The 17,860-nt window shown below is 39.9% G+C and overlaps 1 protein-coding gene across 1 annotated transcript in view; it reads left to right on the top strand.

Moving 5' to 3' along the window:
• Positions 1-17,860, top strand: part of PLPPR1 (phospholipid phosphatase related 1) — a 108,726-nt gene that overhangs the window by 59,825 nt on the left and 31,041 nt on the right. The window contains exon 3 of the mRNA XM_066339268.1: positions 15,929-16,117. Coding sequence (XP_066195365.1) covers positions 15,929-16,117 — 189 coding nt within the window. The remainder of the gene's footprint in view (positions 1-15,928; positions 16,118-17,860) is intronic.

Below are 17,860 nucleotides of genomic sequence, written 5' to 3'. Positions count from 1 at the left end.
CAGTAGTTCTGTGACAGGGAAAGAGTAATAAAATGTGTTCATTGGCAGGTGGCTGGTGGAGGGAGAGACCTGCTGCAGAAACACTGCTGTGACAGAAGATCTGACCACAGCCTCTTGTCTCCATGTACAAATCCACTGCTGAGAAATTGTTTGCCCATTTCTAACCCCAAGCAAGCCCAGAGAATGTCATTCATAAGCAATTAATCTTTCAGAGAAAAGGCTGACTGTTAACACCTTTCAAAATCAATGGAAACAGGACCATGTGTTTGAAAAATAGCAAGAAAGAGGCCGAAGAATGTACAGTGTCTCAGAGTTTGGCTTCTCTGAGGCTTCATGTTTACCCTGGGATTTTCTGAGAAATATTGTAGAAAAAAGTTCTGTTCTGTCTAAGAATAGAATTTTCTAACTAAAAAAATTACTGCTGTTCCACTGTTCTCCTGAACCTCATAGCTCTCCAATTTGCAGTTTACCTACAGTGTTCACTGGAAAAAAAAAAAAAAAAAAAAAAAAAAAAAAAAAAAAAAAAAAAAAAAAAAAAAAAAAGTGGGTTATATACTGATTTGCTTTGGAATTAGGCTTCCTTTCTTCTCACTTTTGCATTGCCCAGAGTGACATCTTTTAAGAACCTGACGGGTTTAGTTTCTTACTGAGATTTTCTCCCAACAGGCAGACTGATGATGAGAACAAAAGAGATGAAAGTACTGCCAAAAATGTCTGAGAAGGGAGCAGATATGGCAAGTGCTTTGCAAGAGGAAGGTGAGAGAATCAGAAGCTCTCTGAGGAGCTGCTCTTTGTAACCATGCACACTCTATGAATTTATTATAAGGTTTTCCATCCCTGGAGAGATGTTCCCTGAACCTGAATGGCAGAGATGAGGAAAACAGTTTCCCCTTCATTTGGCCAGATAAGATACCAGCAGCTTTTAGATCTGTCTGAAGGACAGCTTTTTTACAGCTTTTTTGGTCTTCTTGGAACAATGATCCGTGGATGAGGCAATGGCTTGTGCATTGTAGAGTAGCTGGAAAATCAGTAGCTCCTTTCTTTAGAGGAACAATCTGAGTGCACATCTTCTGGACAAGGAAGATGCACAGGGTGTAAGAATAAACAACCACTCATTGAGGTGAAAGTATGTACACTACACTGCTGTTGCACTCCTTAGTGGTTTTTTATATGTCAGAGTGGGCAAAAGTCCTCAACTTCTTTTACCTTGAACCCATCTCAAACACATTGCTAAAAATGTCACCCAATCCATCATTAGCGTCCACAAGTCTGCAGTCTGGGAACAAGCAAAGGGAAAGTAAAGGTTGTGTTTTGGTTTGTGGGTTGCTTTTCACTTTCTGTAGATCTTTGTTCTTTTTGTATTTTGCTTTATCCTAGTTCTCATTTCCATCTGTCAGTCTCTTCAATTTTCAGAGTGATGTTTGCTTTTCTGCCTAGAAGAACATATTAGAAATCAAAATTAACCTCTCCATCTCCCTGTGAACAGTTTTGCTTAGGTACATATGAAGATACCAGAGAGCAGTCATGAAAAGCATACTGAAAAGATGTATAAGCCTATTGTATCAGAATCCTGTGTCTTGTCAGGATATGTTGCTTCTCAACACTTGGAGAATAAATTGTCCTGACACCTCTATGTAGGTGAAAATAATCATTAGATTAAAAAGCGTTTAGAGTTCATGATGGATTTAACAGCTTTTATGAGCTATTTGTGCAGTGAAAACCCATTAGTCAGTGAACCGTTAACAGGGTTACAGGGCAGTTTGGGAACTGTTTTAGCTGAAGGCTGCTTTTCAACTTTCCAGAGCAATCCCTGTATTGAGCATTTTTGGAGGACATAGCTACATGGAAATATAATGTGTATGTGTGCCAGTCAAATCCATGTTTTTTTATGGAATGACTGTGGTTCTTCAAAGCAAAAGAAGCTGCAATGTTGTGATTTTGGTTACTGAAGCTAGGCAGACAATGAATTATGACAAGATTTTGCATTATTTCTAGTGGACTGGATGATTCATGTCGGTGTAGTCCAGGTTAAGAACTGCTGTCAGAAAGAATCAAACTCAAAGCAGGCTTTCACAGAAGAACACGTCTTGTTCAAAGTTAGAGGGGCAAATTCAACACCGGGTTCTCATTCAACTCTTTGGAGTTGCTCTGAGTTTTCAGGACTTTTTATTTCTTTGCTATATGCAAGTATTTGAGCAAGTTTCATGAACTCAGATGTTTCTGAGGCTGGAGCAAACCAATAGGTAGATCTAGAGCATGGTTTAGAGGAACAAACCCTGAGTCCTTTTAAGCACAATTTGGACACCAGTTTTTTGAGAACATCCTGGCAGACTATTATTATGTTCTAATATTGTTGTGGGCAGTTTCATGAGGTAGAAAGCACTCCTCCTGCATTTAGAAGAAGCAGTGAAAAATGTTCCAAGTCTTCCAACCAAACAAGCTTTTCCAAAGCAGCTCTTTCTAGCAGTGACTCTTCATATGATGCTTGAAGTACAGAAGTTTTTACTAGTGTGTTAGATGCTGGATTTCATGGAATCAGTAAAAAGTCTTTTAACAAGTCCTGCGGATGATCCCAGCAGTTCGTGCTGTTTGTTTTAGGCAAATGATGGATAGGCACAATAACCAGTCCTGGGAGTGTAAGTCATTTTCAGTCAATCCCAAGTGATCATAGGTATTTGCTGCCTCAGGATCTCTCTGTTTCCTCTCTCTCAGCTTCAACATCAAGGCTTTAAACTTGGATAAAGCTGTGTAGTGCTGCATTGAGTACCCATACTTATCATTAAAGGTGCTGTATAGGTAAAACTCATGCTGGTACATGCCTGAAGTTCCATTAGTATTCATTTGAAAAAGCTAATAGTGCAGATGTCTTGATGAGGAGAGGAGGAGACAGACCAGCCAGGAAAGAAGAGGGAAAAAAATGCTCCTAGTTTCTTTTAATTTAATATTAGAGTAATCAAAATACATCTCTGTTCTGCTTTTGTTGAAAAAAAAATCACTCTAAACAAATGCAATTTTAATGCAGACTTCTATGTTGAAAAAATTACTTAGTCTCCACCAGAATTTGTAGATCATTTTAAGGCATTACATGCTGGAAGCAGCAGTTTCCTGGCCGTATGCCATTTGGAACGGGGTAGAGCATGATTGCCACCTGCTGAAAAGCCTCATGGGACCTGCTCAAGGGAAGATAAATAAGCTATACTTGTGGTCTGGGGGTTTTAACAACACTTGGTAATGGTGATGACCTTCTTCAGGTGTGTCTTGGTTTAGGAAGACAGGTATCTGCCAGGGAAAGCTGGAGGTTCCCTTGGAATGGAGAATGTAAACTACCACCACCACCACCCTTCTTCCCAATTATAATTTTTTACAGTTAAAAGCTTTTAGGCAAAAGATTTTGGAAATAGAAATAGCAGTTCTTTATTAATATATAACAAAACAAACAAACACAACTACAGCACTGATAACAAAAACAGTACCAAGAACTCGGAGGACTTTGCTTCACAAAAAAACCCCAGGGCGGTTTGGTCTCGGTGCCCCCGCAGGATATTCAGAGCACCAAGCTGGGAATAGTGGGAAAAAGAGTTTCGGGGTGGCAATTGCAGAGTGGCAGAAATGTCCTGGCAGACTGGAGGCAAGGGTCCCGGCAGGGCAGGGGAATGTAGGGTCACACTGTAGCAAGAGGAGCAGCACTGATGGAACGGCAGGGCAGGCCTGGCTCAGCTCTCGCAGGGCAGCAGAGGAGCTTAGAATTTCAGGGTGAGCAGACGATGACAGACTTCCCAAGACTGGGCCGCAGTGAAATCCTCCAGCAAGAGCACCTGAACGCCAAAAAAACAGACAGCCTGGCTACCTGAAACTCTGTCCTTTTTTCTGCCCCAAAACCCCACCCCCCTCCAAGCTTTGACCATCCTTTTGTTTTGTTAAATAGTCTTAAGTACGATATTTAGTCTCCTTGGTAACTTATGGGGAAAAATTCTTTAGAGTAAAAAGGAACAAAACCCAGCCCCCGACAAGGTGCTAAATAAAAATACAATTTTTTAAATCTGATATATTCTCCCTTTTGTCAGGTGCAAGATTAATTCTCTTCCCCCCTTCTATAAATCTCATCCTGACATTTATCTGAAACGATATTAGAACCCATGTTTCTGGGGTCTTAAAGAAAAATTGTAATTCTCAATTTTTCTTAAGAGAGGAGTCTTCATTTTCATACATAGAAGATAGCAAGTGATTTCACAGGAAGTTCAGGATTCCTGGATTGATACACTTGATACACATTTCATTTCACTATTGGTTTTTGCAAACTAATTGTTACCATAGCAATGGTAGCAGTCTATGTCTACCTGAGAAAAAGATATTATGTGAAATACAGGATATGTATTTCAGGGACAGAAAAAGTGTGGGACCTACCATGATGTCCCAGAGACAGGAGGCAAAGCTGGAGACTCTGGCTCTGAAAGCAAGACTTGAAATATGGGGTTTGAGACCCCAGGACGACCACCAGAGACACCTGCGCAGGCGCAAAAGACTGATAAGACAATTAACATACGAAGCCGAGAGCGGAAGAGCCAAGGAATGTATATGCATAGGTGTATTGCGAAATTTGATGCATATGTAACATTCTAGAGGTTAAAGGGGAATGGAAGTGAGTGAGGGGTGCGGATGCCTTTGGGAGCTATCCAGCATCACGCCCAGCGCTGAATAAATGACATACCTACTTTAAAACTCACTTTGTCTCTGAGTTTTAGAGTCTTTCCGCGTGTCAGACTTACCTGATTTTACAAAGTATTTTGCTACTCTAGCAGACAAGCAGCTTTTTGATACCTATCTTTAAAGTGTATGTCTTCCAAATGTTGCTTAAAGTCCCAGCGTTGCTGTGTATTTAAAACTTTTCTTAATTTTCCTCAAAAATTCCATTCCTGCAATCAAGTGGTGACGTGAAAATCTCAATTTCAGTTTTAAAGACCTACCTAAATTTCCATCTTTTTATTGTGGGAAAGAAAATTTACTAATGTAATTCCTGTCAAAATTTTAAATTTATGTCCCTTTATACTACACATACAGATTATACAGACTGTAGATTGATGTAAATTACACAGATTTTAATCCAGGAAAGTCAGACCAGGTTCAGTAACTTTTATGCTATTAGTGAACAAAGTGAGACTGAGATCACAGTGTGCCAGGATCTGAGAATCAGCCCTGAGTATAAGACCAGGGAGCATAGCCAATGCAGTGGAAAGCTCTTTCTTTTTAGCTCTGACCTCTTCAGTCACCATCTCAGAGCTAGATCAGCTTTCTGACAGAGGGCCTCTGTAAGCCACCTTCAATAAGGTTTAGGGGAAAAAAAGAAAAAAAAATCTTTTTGTTTTTTGTTAATGTTGGAAAACTATCACAAGATAAAATCTTAGTCATGAACTCCTGGATTCATTCTTTGTGAGTAATAATTTACATTATCAGTGTGGTTGCTTTTATTTTAGAGTCAGTGGACAGGGAAAATATTGCTATTTAAAATTGTCTTCTCGAAACACCTCCATTCTGCAGGTCAGTAGTAAGGTCGGAGTACAAACACAGGAAAGTTGAGTGCATGATCTGATGTCAAGGAGCAACTGATGCTTGTGAACAAATATTCACCAAGAGGAATGATTCCACCTATTCTTCCTGTGTGTGATAATCCCGTTTGAAACTGCTGGATGCAAATTTGTTGGTCTTAAAATCACTCTCTCCTCTTTCAAAGTACACAAACCAGGGACAAAGAGTTTTTCAAAAGTCAGGATGAAGTCCACGGTAGATTATTAACCACATTACTGTTACCACCAAATGACCTGAAATTCCAGCTATACTTAAAAAAATGAGATGCTGTTGTGAAATGTACAGGGCAACCCACAAAATATATTAAAAAGGTAAAACATTACAGGCTCTGCATGGATGTTTGGTAGTGTGGCATTTGGAATTTAATGTTGCATTAATGCCCCCTGCTGATAGGCATTCAAAATCTACTTTGAATCAAACTCATAATAGTTTTCTACATCAGTACATCCCTTAAATTAAAAAAAAACCCAAACAAACTAGCATATATCTCATCATAACTGGGTTCTTAAATAGATCACATTTCTTTTAAATCTGCTACATAACAAGGTCTGTGCTGTCACAAAAACAGGAACAACAGCTCCTTAGTATGGTCCCACATGAATCCCTTCTGCTCTTGGTTTAGTTAAATGTCCAGTTACGTAGCATAACTGGATAGAACCTAAATGCTAACAGAGAAAAAGAACCTTTTTGGTGATGATTTCATAAAGGCAAATTATTATAACTAAATATAAAATAGAGAAATTGCCAAAATAGAGAAATTGCAAGAGGGCGAGCAGATATTCAGGTTATACTAGAGGAAGCTGAGTCACAAAACCACTGAGTTTGGAAAATCCCCCTAAGACCACCAAGTGCAACTATTAACCCAGCACTGCCAAGTCCACCACTAGCCCATATCCCTAACTCGCATTCCTTAATTATAAGCTTTTTCATAGCTTTTATGATCTATTTTCTATGTAAATAAAAGATATATTTAGTATTGATTTTTACAGGCTTTCTTGCTAATAGCAACACAGGTATTACTTGATTCCAGAAGAGAGAGGGGGATTCATTTCCTCCCTCTTCAAGCCATGGGAGAAATGCCTTTTCTCTACTGTCAGTGACTAAAAAGACACCACTGTGCTTTTTAGTTTCCATCACCTCTGCTGCTGGCATCTTTCCTTTGTCTGTTTATCTCCCTGCCTCTCTGAGGTTCACCAAATCTTCTGCCAGTGCCAATAGCATTGGGTGACCACCTGAAGCATGTAGGGACATCTACCTTCTGAAGAGTGAAATGACCTGTGTTGTCCCTCTCCAGCATCAAAGACTGAGCTTTTCTCAGACAAAGCTGAGGTAGAGGCTCTCCCAAGGCAGCCCAGCTCTTTGTGAGTGCAGTGAATACCCTTAAGGCTCAGGCTGTGACAAGACAGGTAAGATGTGGGTAGATGCCCCTCCTTCCTTCAGGCTGACTGTTTCAGCCTGTGATCAATCTGTGAATTGCACTTACCTGTCAAAGAAAGTAGGGTTAAATTTATTACATAATAATCACTGGTGAAAAGTAAAAGTCTTTACATGAAAAGGTTGAAAAATGTTTTAAACTGAGAAAACTAGAGCAGTATATAAAGTGCATAGAGCTATGTCTGAGTTGTATAGGTTGAGGTAATCAAGGTGCTTCATACTGTTGTTTATTTTATTTTCTAAATGTGAAAAAGTTGTACTGGTTAGAGCAGTTTTATGCCTGGATGTCTGTTGTCAATAAGACACCTGTACTGCTTTAATTGCACAGTTAGAGCTGGAGAAATTTGGATTTTTTATGTGAGTGAGCTCTTAGGTAACATTAAGTTATTGCAGTGTGGCACCTCACCATTCTTCAAGGACCATTATATAAAAAGTCTGAAAGAGTTTTTAACCAGATGTCAGTATTCTTACAGGTCATGCTACTCTCACAAAATAACTTCTGCTGAACTAAGTGCCTTAGGAAGAGAGGAACTCCTTTTTTTTTTTTTTTTTTTGTCTGAGCATGTCTTTTTCAGCCTTACAAACTATACCTGATCCATACTGAATTACTAAAATGGTGAAATAAGACAATTAGTTCATGAAATGGATTTCTAAAATGCTCTCCAGAGACTGCTTTGATTTCTACACAACTACAGCTTCAAAATCCTGTGTGCCTTAATAAGCCTCTCTGCCTCCACTGCCCAGCTTGTGCCTGCACACTGAATGGACTTCAGAACTCCTGTAACAAAGCCATATCCTGTGTTGGACTGCTGCAAACATGGTTACTGTGTCCCACAGTTGCATAAAAAATTTATTTCAGAATCAGTTACATAAGGTAAGGAAGAGAAAACATTTAGAGGAGTGGCAGTGTAAAAAGACCACTGGATTTCATATTTAATCTGACAGTGTAAAATAAATGGTTACTCAGCATAAGGAAATCATTCACTTGTACTTGTTTTACCACTCCATAGAATTCCAATAGAGGTTCATTTTTGCTTTCTTTAATTTTGCAACGTAATATTGTAATGAACAGTCCTGTGTCTATTTTGTCCTTGTTGTTTTGCAGTATTTTCATAAAAGGTAGGTGATTTGCAGCATTCAGTTTCTTCACAATAGTAAAAGATTGTACACTCAGCCTGATCCTTATAATCCATTACAAACATTAATTTGCTGCAGTTACGGACTTCAGGAGGCTTTGCTGGCCAATACACTTCTCTTTCCACAGACCTGGGTCTGCTACACAATTGTGAACGTGAAACCTTTAAAGTTGAATCACTTGTGATGAAATGGCACACAACAGATACTTCACAAACTGCTGTAGACTGAGGTGGTTTTTGATCCTTAAAAGGTTTATCTTGATAATTCCCATTAACATCTAATGGGAGACAAGCACCTGCTACCCCCACACCTGCGTTTGAAATTTCAGCTGCTGGCACATCTGATCACATGGGCTTCTAATTAATAGTAGTCTTCATCATCTTTGTTATTTGTAAATATAAGCTTGTCTGAAGGCCTGTTTAACATTTCCTTACCACTTGACCACTCCACAACGTGAAAATGTAGATCCTTCTTAAGACAACAAAGTAGGTCTTTCAGCATAGATGATTTAAGGAGCCCTGAAAAGAATTCCCAGAATTCCTGCAAAAAGGCTTAGCAAAATAACTGTTTCAAGTAAAATTATCCAAATCCAGTATTTTCTAGGAGTCTGTAACAGTGTGTCTTTTAGGAGTGGAGCTGAAGCCTAGATCCTAATAAGCCTCTCCGGTGGAAAAGCCACTTGGGGGAAATTCAAAGCAGTCAAGCTCACACATCCACATATGCTACAAGGGTAGCTCAGCAAGGAGAAGCAGAAGGGCTTTTTGTGTGATAAAGTTTCAGTGAAGTTTATTTCATGCATTGAAGGGTATCAGGAACAAAAAGGCCAGGCAGTGTGCTGAGTACCATCTTAAGTATGGGGTGCGGCAGCCAATGACTCCACTGGGTCACGGGGGTTGTACAAGGGGCAGGCAAGGGTAGTGACCTATAGGGAAGATGGGGTTGGTCACCGAGGTCCCACAAACAAAGAATTATCAGAGAAAAGAAAGACCATGAGAATTTGGCTTAAGGAGAGTGAGACTGGAATAGTGTTACAGAGTGTCACAAGGCACTATGTGGAAATCTTCTCTTTAGTCTATGTGAGTAATCTTTATGGTAAACCTTCCCAAGGCTAGACCCTGGCTTCAGGGATTCCACAGAAGTCTGCAATTCCTCTGCCAGAAGGAAGTTTGGTTATTTAAGAAAATGAAAGATAACTTAGATGTTTTCTTTCTTCTTGTCAGTTACAAGCATTATGAGCTGAATGTTGATTTACTAAGTAGAGATCAGCTGGCCACAAATAAATACAGCCAACAGTTATAAAAGAATTGATCCCTCAACCAATATGAATTTCTGAGGCTTCATCCTAATAACGATACTTCAGAAAACAGATGTGGTAATTCTTAAATAGAGGCTTGATCTGCTTTTAGAAAGGCAAAAGTGTGAGTCTTTGAATTTAATAAAGAATGTGATTTGTTCCAATCTGCTGCATTCCTAACATCCCTCTGCTGCAGCTGCGAGACTGGAGTTCCCATATCTAAGAAGAAATGGACTGTCTCCCTTCACAGAGAGATACCTGGACCCATCCCTGGGCAAAACAGTCTGGGATGCATAGTTAAATATTTCTGATATTATCCAGTAGAGAGCAAAGGCACACTTTAACAATTCCTTTCAGCAGTAACCTAGGAGTTACTGCAGGATACACATATGCCATGGCTGTTGGATGCTCAGGTGTGTCTATTCCAAGAGTCATGCTCTCATCACCTCTCACAAAAATGCACAGCATATTGTTTCAGGTTTTTCATAACAGTGGGTCACTAGACTTCAGGGCAAAGGGGGAGGTAGATCAAAATGGGTGGAACTGTGAGCCACAGCATGTGTGGCATCACAGGTTGAAAACACCTGTGATGGTTTGTGGTGCTCATGAAACTGTGGCAGTTTCAGTTAAAGAAGGAAACCACTGAATTTTGCTGGAAACAAACTGAGCAAGGGCATCAACAGATATCTCAGTGACTGTCCACTATGGAGCACCACGTGCAAAATACTGGTTTGACTTCTTTCAGGATGAATAAATAAGTCATATTTTATGTTGCCATTTGTGTGCAAGAACAGTTGTTGTTTTCAGTGCACATTAAAGGTAAGATGTGAGTGTGATAAGGTTGATAAGCTGGAAGAACTCACCCATTTATGTATAAATAGCAGCAATATTAGGAGGGTTTCAAGTTTACTCATAGTGACTTGCAGTATCACTTACATGAGTGACAAAACCCACAGCAAAAGGGGATTTTTGCAGGGGCGGTGTGCGTGTCTTACAGGACAGACAGGTTGTATGGCTAAAGAGTACACAAGAAATTTTCCCAGTATCATCCTTTTCTCCATAAGGTTCTTGCTCCTCTGTTAAGGATTCCGGGGAGTCTTCAGTCTGGGCTGATCAAAAAATTCTGTCTCCCACAGTGTCTTCCCTCTTCTAATATTGATCTCTGTGTGCTGCAGCTTTATGCCCCTTTCCCAAGGAGAGTTACCCTCTTGCTTTCTTACTTGAAGAACAGGGAACTCTTTTCTGTGAGTAACAGTATTTTAAAAAAAATCTCCCAATTGTTGAGGGTATGGGGAAGTGCTTTGCAGTGAATTATGAGAGTGCATACAGTGTGGGACATCAGTACCACTACTTGGAAATGCAATAACATTTTTGGATACTAGTGGTCTCTGAATTTTGCTGTCAGAGACTTTATACCCTAGAGATATATCCTGGAGACCAATACCCTAGAGTTAGTGTAACTAACTGTACTGCTTAATGTGAAGATTCTCTTTCTTTATACTCAGTACACAATCTTTCATTAATACCTGATTAACTCTACACCGAACAATTACCCACTGCCCAAAGAAGATTGCAAGACTTACTTCCTAAGTCTTGAACATTGAAGGAAGTGATTTTTTGAATGCAGAGAATGCCCATAGGTTAAAGAGGAGCAAGAGTGTCCAGTGACAGGAAGGTCTGTAAGGGCAGAACCAGTGTGGACTCTTAAAACAGGGCAGAATTTAATGGTGTGTCAAGGGATTGATGTTAAGTGTTGCATTTAATCCATTTAAATGACTGAGGGGAAAAGACACCCCAGTTGCTTAAGTCCAGCTTGTCAAGATTGATTTAAATTCAGCAGGAATTTTTAAATGGGGCTGAATCAGACGCACAATTTGTTTTCTTAACACTGTTATGAATGAGCTTTTATAAAATCAGGACATAAGCATATGTATCACTGATCCTTTTTATGTGCAGATTATTGATTAATCCAAAAAAATTTGGTCCAGAAGACAGATAAATCTTTCTATGGCTCTGCCACAGGCTGTGCTGTGACCTGAGGGCAGTCAATTTACCTCCTCAGCTTTTGTCCCCTTTCGTAAAACAGTCATAAGAGCATTTTCTTACCTCACAATGGAACAGTGATGATAAATATTAAGGATTATGACACAACTAAATGCTGTCCTAATGGATGTCATTAAGCACCTTAGACTTAGTAGCAGCCTTCTGTTCACTAGCTACCCTTCTGAAGTTATTAAGTATTTTTAATTTTTCCCCAAACAAACTCAAGGAAATGAGTTTAAAACGATTAATAGGGTTGCAAAATGCTAGCATTAAAGTCCATTGTATTTTCTGATTTATGTAATGGGATGCTTTGTATCTTTAGTTTAAATCAGCCTACCCGATCTTCTTCCCTGCTTCCTTCAATGATTGTAAGCCTGAAAACAGGGAGAAAAGGGAGAAAAGACTACAAAATTCAGACCCACTGATTTGGACCCTGGAACGCTCAAATTCCACGATATCTACAAGGCAGCACTGCAGCTGTTCCTTATTCCAGCACCCAGGCAAAGTTTAATGCCTTGCAGGGAGACCTGCTGTCTCTGTCATCCCTGCTTCTGTCCAGTTTGACCCCTTCTTGCACTTGGACCTCCTTGTTGTCTGTACCAGATCATTCCTCAATCACCAATTACCACTGCCAAGCAGCTACAAGTAGAATATTCCCTGCACAAACAGCCAGTTATCTCACTTATGTTAAACACATATGAAATAGTTACCATGTGCAAAGCAAAAAGGGAAGGGAGAACAAAAAGAAACTTCTGGCTGCATTTTGCTGAGAAGCTGCTTGAAGAAGTGATTACTCAAGATGAAGCACAGGAAGTTGCAACACAGAAGTGGTCAGGTAGGTCTTCACAGACTGTATAAGCAGCAAAAATCTTGCTCCTGATCGTTGTAGTAGCTGACTGTACTTTCTGTGTCTCACATCATCCCTTGGGATATGGTAGGGTCTGTTTAGCTGGAGGTTGAATTGCTGCTGTCTACTGTTGCTGTTCTCCTGAGATGGTGGATTTCACCTACAGGATACAGTATGTCCACAAGTCAAATCTCTTTTCACAGATTATATGCCTTTTTTTTTTTCTTTCTTAGAAGAACAAAACACAGAAACACAGCGAGTGTGAAAGGATTTGGTTCATTATTGAGGTGTCTCAAGACCAGGTTGGAAGGTGTCCCTGCCCATGGCAAGCAGATTGGAATGAGTTGAGTTTTAAGGTCCCTTCCCACCCAAATCATTCTGTGATCCTGTGATCTGTGATATTCAATATTAAAGTTGAGTCAGTCAGTCAAGAGGTGTTTTTTATATGCAGGAGGGGTTTTTGCAAAGCATTGAGTCAGCATTTCACCATGAAAGGTCAAGATTAGCTGTATAGAGATGCATTTGGGATAAGTGACATTCTCCTCCTGTATCAAAACACATTATTTTTTGAGAAGCATTCTTTTTTCCATATGACACCCAAGGAAGGTTTAAAGTGCAATAACATGCTTTCTCTCTCATCCAGTAAAAGGAGAAAAACTATGCCTGTTGTATCATTTATTATGTGTCTTTTTTCTGTGTTTGCCAGCTGGGGCTAGCAACCTGAAATATTTCTGGGAGTACATTTGGAAGAGTATGTCAGATGGCTTTTGACAGCCCAGGTCATATTAGGTGCTGGAACTAAGTTTAAAGACCAGTATATCCAAGAATGCTGTAATCTCCAACATGTTTATATGGGCATGTCAGGTAGAATAGTGATAGTGTCATTGCCTTTCTCTGGTGTAAATTAACAAAGCTGAGTTGCCCAGGTCGATCAGAAAATCTATAGTTGCTCAAGGAGTTAAATTCAGATTTAAATTAACTCCTCTATCCTTAGTTAGGGGACTGTATTTGTACTCATCGAGGTTGCTGTAAAGATCTCTGGGGAATACACAGATAGCAGCATCTTGCTTTATGTTTGTTAAAAAGAAAAATTTTTCTCGGCGGGTATGGGGTCTTGAAAATAATGCATCTACAAAATGAGATGGTTAATTGTAAAGGTGAAAAATGAGGAATGGAATGTCCGTCCCAAATATGGCTTCACTGTGACATTCTTTTAAGTCTGTCTTACAAGTGACACCGAGAGGTTGTGAAGACTCCATCCTTGGAGATGTTCAGAAACTATCTAGGCATGATCTCGGGCAACCAATTAAAGGTGTCCCTGCTTGAGCAGAGGAGGGGGGACCAACTGACCCCCAAACATCCCTCCCAACCTCAACCACTTAGGGGTTCTTTGGTCCTCTACTTTCATCAATGACTAATATGATTTCGTTGGGGGTTTTTCTGATTTTAATGCAGCTCTTACTCAAATATACAATGGCTTTAATGGCTGGCTGTGGGTGCAGGGATGTGCCACAGGAGTGCATGAATAGCTTCAAGTGTATCTTTGAGACGGAATTGCCAAAATTAATTTTCAGAGGTCTTACAGTAATCTTGCAGCAGTGCAGTTTTGATGCAGAGATTTTGCAGGACGCAAAATACTAAAACCAAGAGCTGGTTATTCCACATTTTTCTGTGTTGTAGCAAGATAATTTGTATCTTTAGATATCTCAGTGTGCACTCCTGGGTTGGTTCAAGGACCACGGGCAATGGGAGCCATGAAGCTTTTCCCCCAGGCTCTTGAGTGTCCTCAGCACTTGTCAGGAAAATCAGGGTATAAATAATGGGACGGGCTGAGCTTTCCACTCCAAGGATTGATTTTATTAACAGAAACACAAAGCCAACTTAAACTCAAAGGAAGGGCAGAAGTAAAGACCCCAACAAGGGCTGCTCCTCGGGAAGGTACCGAGGGAGGGTACAAACATTCAACCAATACAATATAACTGGGGGAGGATCATGGGGAGTGACTTACAGAACAACAACCAATGGGGGAACACAAGAGGAGGATACAACTTAAGAGGACCAACAGGGTGTTGAGGAACATGGAAATCCCTAGAACTGAGGGCAAGGACTGTGGAGGATTGACAATGAAGTAAGTAGATTAGCAGCCTTGTAAATGGATACAATAAGGACTAACCCAACTATACAAGGAAAGAGAGAGTTACTGAGTAAAGTATTTTAAGGGATTACAAAAGCATAATTAAGAAAAAACAGGCCACCGCAGTAAGACAGAATTAGTTGTATAGTGACAATAGTGGCACTAGTCTCCATAAAGAATCAGATCCTGTAGTCACAATTTAGAATCGTAAGATTTGAGTTGGAAAGAATTGTAGAGGCGAGCTTGTCCATCTCCTGGGCAATGAGCAGGAATACCTTCCACTAGAACAGGTTGCTCAAAACCCAGTCCAGCCTGACCTTGAACACTTCCAGAGATGGGATGTTCATCAACTCTCTGGGCAATCTGTGCCATTTTTTTTCTACCTTCATTGTAAAATACATCATCCTTATACCTAATCTGAATTGACCCTCTTTTAGTTTAAATGCCATTACCCCTAAATGAGAGACCAGTTATAAATCAATATTACTATTTTTGTCTTGGGTGCAGACTGTGATGTGGTATTTTCTTTGCAGTGTGGCAGAGGGAGAGCAAGAATTAGTAAATCTGCTTATTTTCATGAGGTGAGGTTAGGGACACCTTTGGTGAGGTTGTTGTGACATGTTGCTGAAATAGTGTGGGAACCTGGTGCTGTGGGTATATACAAAAAAATGTGGATTGCTAAGCCTCCAACCAATCCATTTAGGAGCCATAAAGTATGAAAAGAGAGACCAGAAAGGCTTCTAGCAGTTCATATCTGGATATAAATGCAGCTTGAGACGAAACCAGTTTTTTCAAAAGTGGCTGTAGTGGAGTGGGTAGGTCAGGCAGTGCACAGAAGACCCCACAGGTTACTTTGAGATTTCTGAGTAGACTTCTAAACCTTTACTCAAAAGAAGCAGCTCCAGGGAAAGGTGAGTGGCTGGAGAGAAGTCTTCCTCTGGATGCCATCTTCATCTGGACACAGAGGGCTCGTCTGAATTAAGCCGAACATGCTCATTCTCCAGCATGGGCTTTCAGCTGCAGCAGGGAAGTGGTTTGGGTTTAGCTTCCTCTAGGCTTTGTAGTAATTTTTTCCCACTCCCTGCCACTGAGCACAGGTTTTAGCTGTCACTGTTGCTGTCTCCTGTCACGCTGCCTCTTGCCCTGCCACTGCCATTGATCGCTGCTGTGCAGACATTCACATGCCCTTTGAAAATGTTGAGCTGTAAAGCTTTTGACCTGCACTGCTACATGGACTTGCTGCTGTTTGAGGTCTTCATTAGTGTCATTTGCCAAAAGGTTTATGTAACAGATGTTGCAAAGCAAAGGCAGAGAAACACTCACACACTACTATGGCATGGGTTGTCAGAATGACGGTGAAGAGAGGATGGTCCACAGGACTAGAGTAGCTTGCAGGCACAGCTGCATCTGTTCACAAAGCAACTAACACCTCTCTGTGACTATGCTTTATTTTCAGCTTGTCATCATGGCTGGGACTGTTCTGCTCGCCTACTACTTTGAGTACACTGACACTTTTCAGGTGCATATCCAAGGTTTCTTCTGTCAGGATGGCAATTTGATGAAACCATACCCTGGGACAGAGGATGAGAGCTTCATTTCTCCACTTGTGCTGTACTGTGTACTGGCTTCAACTCCAACAGCAATTGTGAGTATGAGGAATCATTTGAAATCCCTGTGACCACTTCATAAATAATAACAATTGTCTTGTGATATCTTTTTCCTCTCGCCTCTCTGTTCAGCTGTAATTGATTTACACTTAGCTGGATCTCTGTTTTGCCTGAGCCTAGTATGATCTTCATCGGTTATCTCCAGAAGTAATTATTCTGAGGTAATCACAGTGCAAGAGTGAGGGTTAGAGCTTGTTAAGCCTTTTACAATAGCTCGCTGACTTCACTGATTAGTTGTGAATTTCCTGGGCTCCAGAGAGGCTCTAATGGAAAGGTTATTTGTTACTGGAAATAAGAAAACAGGATAAAGCTAAAGTAAAATCCGGGTCAGATGTGCAGTATATCCAGGATTATTTTCTGCTATATTAAAACGACTGTTGAATGGCCTTAAAAGGCTTAGATGATGAGAAGGGTGCTAAATACAAAGAAAAATATGAATGCTGTTTCCTTTTTGTTTATAATATCTTTATTTTTGACAGTCATTTAATTTTTTTTACCAGATTTTCTTTACTACTTTTAGTATTTTACTTCAGCCAGTAAGCTGCAATACAGCTGTTCTACACAGATGAAAATATTCAATTAGCTGAGTACATACAATGCCAAACAATTTGTTGCAGACACTGGTTAGCAAAACTTCAGCCCTTTTCCGTTTTCTACGCAGAAAGTTGCATATTTCACCAACATCCCCAGCTTTGCTGAATTTGTAATTACACTTATAAATTACACTTATAAATCCTGTCAGATTGTGCTTTTGGACTTTGTTTCAGTTCTTTTTCTTTATTTCTTCCCTGTTAGTATTTATTCCTCATATTAATTTTGCTTTTCATCCTTTTCAAAAATTGATTAAAGCTGTACATGACATGTCTACTTTTAAATGGTGACTGCTTCAGCATAGTCTATTTTAAGTTTTGTTCTGCAGTAATTTTAGTGCATCAAATCAGGTTCTTGTCACAGAGTGTGGTAAGAAGTGTGAAAGGATTCTGCAGAAGACGTTTTGGTACAGGACACTTTCTGAAAACAACCAGGTGTTTTGGATTGCATCATGAGTTTATAAAAAACATCTGCAGTAACATAGTTATTTTGGTATTGGATCTTGTTGCATATCAAGCCTTTCTTTTTACTTTGTGCTGCAGTGATAGATGATTTGAAAATGAAAAAAAAGTAAAACCCAAAAAAACAACCCCCCACATTTTGGAACTCCCCCATCAACATAGTGCCAGTGTTCAGGGACATAGGTTTCACAAGTGCTTTTTGTAAAGGTAGATGGAGGGTGACAACCATGCCTTGATTCCAGAGCAATGACATTAATGGATGGTTTGTCCCTTGATTACTGATACAACCTTGGATAATAAGTGTTGCTCTTTATTTGTATCTTCTGTTGAAATCCTTGCTCTGCCAAAAATTTGATGCTAAGCTTTCAAGTTTTGCTCCAGTGGATCACCATTTTTTTTGCTTTTTAGTAACTCAAGAAGTAATTTTCCTAATAACTACGCTTTATAAAATCTGAGTTGGAGTCTTGACTTGGAAGTGCTGGGTTAATGGTCAGACTTCATGATCTTAAAGCCCTTTTCCAACTTGAGCAGTTCTGTGATTCCTTAAAGAGTGTTTTATTTATAGTTTCCATAGCCCATGTTAAACACAAAGAATGAGAGACTGTAGTGAATTGTCAGGTAAAGTTTTTGGGTGCTGAAGAGAACTTTAGCTTAGTGCTTTGTGGAGCT

This window comes from Sylvia atricapilla, chromosome Z (genome assembly GCF_009819655.1).
Source record: "Sylvia atricapilla isolate bSylAtr1 chromosome Z, bSylAtr1.pri, whole genome shotgun sequence".
Lineage (NCBI taxonomy): Eukaryota > Metazoa > Chordata > Aves > Passeriformes > Sylviidae > Sylvia > Sylvia atricapilla.
This window is presented reverse-complemented; position numbering and strand designations above follow the sequence as displayed.